Raw genomic sequence first — 6,295 nt, 5'->3', positions numbered from 1 at the left:
AACTGTTCCCCTTGAAAACATCTGAGCTAGTTGGACAGGATTTGTAGGCTGTTATATTTTTTCCTTCAGGTCAAGCTCATTATAAGTTCACTCTACTCTTGATATGTGTGTCTGACTAACTGTGTCTTCCTGTGATGGCTGACATTATGATGTGTGAGCCATTTGAGCTCTACAATCTCCTCAACCAGTGCAGCCGTGTGTCAAGGCTGGCAGAGATCAACTACCTCTGTTTGACTGGTAAGAGATGGGATGTAAAGTTAGCTGTGTTGTTAATGTTGGAGCCTGTGTTATCACTTGACTTGGATTTGTTTGATTGCTTCGCTTTAATTCAATTTAACTTTAGTTTTATATATTATGTGTTTCTTTTCTAGATGCTCGTGAAACTCAAGATTACAGAACGAGTCACATCATAACTGCTAAAAATGTCAAAATGGTGCGGATGTTATTGTGTCCACAGTTCTGTGATGTGTCTTAGCAGGATCTATGTAAAGGGATAGTTCAGATTTTTTAAAGTGGGGTTTTATGGAATACTTATCCATAGACTGTATATTAGTTTGTTAGTTTTATCTCATTGTGTGTCATTAGATGTTAGATGTTGTGAGTTCTGCATTAAAATATCCAAGAAGAGAGACTGATGTTTTTAGTTTTAGTTTAGTTTAGTTTAGTTTATTTCTATCATTTTCCAACTGATAAAACTCAAACACACTGGTATATTGACAAAAAATAAACATGAAGTGAGGGAGGGATTAACATTCATTATTTTTAAATAGACAGAGCAATAAAAGAAAGTGACAGAAAGTAAGTGTTAAACACATTTCATGTGCACTCTGGTGTTCATACTTCAGTTTTATATTTGTTGATCATCTTGTATTTAAATATTTTTTTTAATCTTTTGTTTCAGCCGTCTTTCTTTCTGTTCTAAACCATTTCACAAATTGACTCGACACAGTGAAGCACATATTTGTTTTACATTTGTTCTGCTTTTTGTTTTTGTGAACATACAGTTTCCTCTCAGTTCATCATCATACAAACGACCTTGCTAAATTTGATTTCCCGTGAATTTATGAATAATTTATTTGTGGATTGGCAATAATCAGCACTGTTTATGATTCTGATGGCTCTCTTTTAAAGCAAGAAAATCAGACTTGTGATTGTTTTGTATGTTTTTTTTTTGTTTTTTTGTTTTGTTCAATATTGCGATGGACTTTGATATTTTGGTTTTAACATGATTAACATGCTGTTTCCAGCACAGTTGGCGATCTATGACAACTCCCAAAAATTGTTCTCATATATTCTTTTTATTTCAATATTATCTGTCATAATATGTATTTGGTTATATTTTTTTATGACTTAATATTATATATTTAGTTTTATTTATTTTTAGTGACAACTTGTTAATGTTGAACCATCATTTTAAAATATTTAATTCTGTTTCCACTGTATCCAGAAGCTGGTCAAGGTTTTCACCAGAACAAAACAAATTCGTATCATCAGCAAACAAAACAAAATTAAACAACTTGGACACATTACAGATATCATTTATGTGCAATATAAACAATATTGGACCCAGCACTGATCCTTGTGGGACCCCACATATAACCACAAATATAACCCTCAACAAGTCAGACTTATTGTTGTTTATTTGCACACATTGATGTGTAGTTTTCAAGGTAGTTATTGAGCCATATGTGGGCTACTCCTCTAATCCTGTATTGTTCCAGTTTGCTCGTTAGTAGTCCATGGTCAATTGTATCAAATGCTTTTATTATTATTATTTTTTTACATCTATGAAAACTCCTACTGTCACATTACATTTTGGAAACAAACTGTAAGACAAGCCTTGCAGTGCATCTAAATGTCTTAGTTCCTTAATTTTCTAGGATTATTTCTGTTGTGTTGAATATTAGAAATTCATGGGTGACTCTTTCCAGGACTCAGAGGGCACGTTCCTCCTGCCTGTGGCTGTGGAGGTCGACAGTATGCAGCATGTGGTGGTCTATGACAGCAACACAAGCTGTTTACAGGAAAAAGGTAACTGGCTATACAGGACATGATTTCTTCACAGGGGCGTGTAAAGTGTTAAAGTCTGTATTTTCCACAATTCCCCTGAGCTGCTCCAGCAATGAAAAGCTAAAGCTCCCTTTAAGCAACGCTCCAAGTTTGCAGCCACAAATGTATTAATTGATGTTTACCAGTTGGCATCTGTGATTGCAGGCAGAGCAGTTGAATGTGCGCAGGCTTTAGCTGAAGTGAGCCTCTGTCCAGTTCACATAGTGAGAGGAGGCTTTCAGAGGTTCTCAGCTCTGTACCCTTTTTTAAGGACTGAGAAAATAATCTACACCGTCACGGTAAGATGAACACACCATATACGCCTGAGGGCTCAGTTAGCTGCATATATATACAATTTGAAATACACTGAGCACACATTTAAACAACACTTTTGTCTCCCATTTTCCACAAGTTTAAGTTAAAGATCTAAGACTTTTTTTAACGCAATCAATCGATACATTTCTTTAAAAGTTAGGTCGCAAATTTGTTAAAAATCAGTGTTGGTGAACACTTCTCCAGCCACCTGACAGGTGTAGCATATCAAGATGCTGATTAAACAGCATCATTACTACACAGATGTGTCTTGGGGTGTGCACAACAAAAGGACACTCTAAATGTGCAGTTTGATCACAACACAATGACACAGAAGTTGCAAGTTTTGAGGGCGGTACCATTGGCATGCTGACTGAAGGAATGTGCACCAGGGGGCACCTGGTGGCTTAGTGGGAAGAGCAGGCATCCCATATACGAAGGCAATGTCCGCCGCAAGTCATTTGTACTTTATGAAACCCAATAAAAGATTAAACATTAGCAACAAAAGCAATAAAACAGATACACATAACAGAGTAAAACACACAATAATAAAGCAGTTAAAATCACCAAAAGGCAATTTTTAAAAAGTAGGTTTTTAGGAGTGATTTAAAAGATGAGCCCTGATCTCCTGGTCATTCCAAAGTCATGGTGCTCTGACTGTAAAGGCTCTATCACTTTTGTGAATTAATCTAGACCAGTGGTTCCCAACTGGTCCAGCCACAAGGTCCAGATTTCTCCTTCATCATTTCTTTTAAGGTCCACAGAGTTTAATACATTTAGCGTCATACTTGTATTTGGCCATGTCGTCGAGCTAGTTTACTGTTTCTGTCAAACAGCTGTCCGTTAGTCACTCACTCTACAGCAGGAAACGACGTTTCAAAATAAAAGCTCTGTGCCGGAAATTTACTGTATTTTAAAATAAAGTATGTTTTCTACAAACTTGACATGTTTGCGTGTCACTTGTGGTCCATTCAGGAAGGACCTGTGACCGGTGAGAGGAGAAACGTAGGGCAATGCTGCTGAAATCACATAAACAACATTGTAGTTCTCTCATGGTAGAGAAATGAACATTCAATTCACGCTCAACAGCTCTGGTGGACATTCCTGCAGTCAGCATGCTGATGGCTCGTTCCCTCAAAACTTCCCCTTGAGCATCCCAAGGCACACCTGTGTGGTAATGATGCTGTGCAAGCAGCATGTTGATATGCCACACCTGTCAGGTAGAGGGATTATCTTCAACAAGTGTTATTTAAATTGCTGTTCAGTGTATTACTGTACTGTCTCAGGAGCTGGAAAACCTGAAGATGTATCCAGTGGAGATCATGGCAGGACTTCTGTACATGGGTAACGAGAAACAAGGCTCGGACTCCAGCATCCTCAAGGACCTGAAAATCAGCGCTATCATCAGCATCACACAGAGTGACGTTCTGGAGTAAGATGGGGCCGGGTGTTTGAAATATCAGAGAAAACTCTGAGTGTCGTGTGTGTTTAGTTTGTTCTGAAATTATTTAATTTTAGATCCAGACCCACGAAGGAGAACCAGACCGTCCTTAACATCCCTGTGGCCGACTCAGTGGCGTCTGATTTATATTCAAGTTTTGAAATGATTTGTAGTCTTATTGGTAAGTTGTACTTTACATAATATGCTATTTAAAACTCTTCTCAGTAATCTGTATTAAAAGAAGTGAATAAAACATGCATTGTGCCATCACAGTCTGAACTTAAAAAGGTCAGAGGTCATTTTGTGGGGTTTTATGAAAAAAAGTTGTAACAAGATTAGATACAGTCCATCCATTAGAGTTTACATTGATCAAATCACAGAATTAACTTCTGGCTAGATTTGTCATTATATATAGTTGCTGTTAAAAGATGAACTTGATAGTGCAATTTTCTGTGAAGTGAAATAGCCATCTATGCTCTTGTTTTCAGATTCACACATCAACATGGGCTCTCGTGTCCTGATAGTGTCCAGGCAGGGCCGAAGTCGCTGCAGTGCTGTCACCATTGCTTTTCTCATGCACCACCTCAAATACACACTGAAGGCAAGTGGGATGCAGAATGCAGTAACCTATGTGCCATGCATATCGTAGTTTCACTGTTATAACAACATGGTAACAAGTGTTAAGTAAGCGAATATAATCTGCTGCGAGTGTCTTGAAACGTAAAGATAAGGTGTTTTTGTTCTAAGGTAGAAAATGATCCAGACAAGCAACCAGTTAGTATCTTGTTTATTCACAACATGAACTGAGATGTACAAAGGACTTTTTGTGGTTCTAAGAGGAGTTACGTGTTGGAACTGTGTCAACAATATGTCCATAAGCTTTAGAGATGTTGGATAATCTCTTAATTTTCGACAGAGACTAGCCAGCTGTCCCAGCTCTGCACTCTTATTGTAAATTTGTCATGAATGTTTTATGTTGTGTTGTTGCAAAATAAACTTTGGTTACAAATCAGTTTCAGCATCCATGCATGGGCTAAACAACTGAGGATTGCTTGCTCCCTTTGATAGCTCAGTTAGTAGAGTGGAGGACTGTACATTTATCATAACAGGTATCCTTAGGTCGCTGAATCAACTCCGGCTCGAAGGATTGACTTTTCATCAGTGTCCGATGTGTGACCATTTAGAATGCAAAGAGGTTAGTTTGAAATTAATGCTTGATTTTGTTGGAGAAAAAAGGTTGCTTGTTGAAAAGGTAATCGTTGTCATCAAGATGAGCCAGACCTGTGCAGTGTCGAACACTGCCAAATGCCGCACAGTGCATGGTGGTTGGTGTCAGACTTCATCTGGACATTCTCATGAGATCAACGCAGCCAAACCAACCAATAAACTTTGGTTCAGCATCAGTTCCAGCATCCATGGAGGAGATGGATGATTGAGGGACACTTCCTCCCTTTGATAGCTCAGTTGGTAGAGCAGAGGACTAGGTTAAACAATTCGGAATGAATCCGGTAGCCTTGATTTCAGAGCTGTGGGTTATGTTGGTTGGACAATAGAGTGCTTGTTGAATACATAATCGTGGTCATCGAGTGTTTTTGTTCTGGAACAAGATAAAGCAAGTGCTCTGTAAAGATTTTCATACTGTAATGTCTTTTCGTGTATGAACTTTGGTTAAGCATCAGTTTTAGCATCCATGCAGACGATGAACAATCAAAAGGTTTTCACTTCCATCGAAGGTTCAGTTGTTAGAACGGGGGATGGAAGCCTGATCGTAACAGTTATCCTTAGGTCTCTGGTTCAACCGTGGCTTGAAAAACGGACTTTCATTGATGTCCAATGTGGAACCTTTCAGAAGTCAAGATGTTTAATGGGCCTTGTTTTTAGAGCTGCAGGTTTTATTGCTTGATTTTACCTGACAAAGGGAGGCCTGTCAAATGTATCATCTTGATTATCAAGCACGGGGGGATTATGAGAGAATAGCCCCCGGGGAACCCATATGTAAAAGACCCCACCACATCTCCCACAAAGGAGACAGACAAACATTGAATTGACTTTGCCTCCTTTTTGTCGTCTTGCGTTTCTTTGTACGCTTCATACATCTTGTTGTGGATTTGGGTCTCCTTGTCTGCTGTCAAAAAGGTCCATTGAGACCTCTGTGCTCCCTTTAATAGCTCAGTTGGTACAGCGGAGGACTGTAAATTGATCATAACAGGTATCCTTAGGTCGCTGGTTCAACTCCGGCTCGAAGGATGGACTTTTCATTGGTGTCAGATGTGTGACCATTCAGAATAAGGAGAGGTTTGTTTGACATTAATGCTTGACTTTATTGGACAAAAGGTTGCTTCTTGAACACGAAATCGTTGTCATCAAGATGAGCCAGACCTGTGCAGAATCGAACACTGCCAAATGCCGCACAATGCATGTTGGTTGGTGCCAGACTTCATCTGGATTTGCTTTGCCATTATGTAAAAGTGGACAACGATATTCTCAGGAGAT

At 38.9% G+C, this 6,295-nt stretch overlaps 1 protein-coding gene across 1 annotated transcript in view; it reads left to right on the top strand.

Moving 5' to 3' along the window:
• Positions 1 to 6,295, top strand: part of styxl1 (serine/threonine/tyrosine interacting-like 1) — a 13,514-nt gene continuing 7,219 nt past the window's right edge. The window contains exons 1-7 of the mRNA XM_050041472.1: positions 1 to 237; positions 372 to 433; positions 1,932 to 2,031; positions 2,215 to 2,348; positions 3,648 to 3,793; positions 3,880 to 3,983; positions 4,291 to 4,403. Coding sequence (XP_049897429.1) covers positions 135 to 237; positions 372 to 433; positions 1,932 to 2,031; positions 2,215 to 2,348; positions 3,648 to 3,793; positions 3,880 to 3,983; positions 4,291 to 4,403 — 762 coding nt within the window. The 5' untranslated portion in view covers positions 1 to 134. The remainder of the gene's footprint in view (positions 238 to 371; positions 434 to 1,931; positions 2,032 to 2,214; positions 2,349 to 3,647; positions 3,794 to 3,879; positions 3,984 to 4,290; positions 4,404 to 6,295) is intronic.

The sequence above is a fragment of the Epinephelus moara genome, chromosome 3 (genome assembly GCF_006386435.1).
Source record: "Epinephelus moara isolate mb chromosome 3, YSFRI_EMoa_1.0, whole genome shotgun sequence".
In the NCBI taxonomy this organism is placed as follows: Eukaryota; Metazoa; Chordata; class Actinopteri; order Perciformes; family Serranidae; genus Epinephelus; species Epinephelus moara.
Note: the sequence above shows the minus strand (reverse complement) of the source record. Positions and strands in the feature narration are given on the sequence as shown.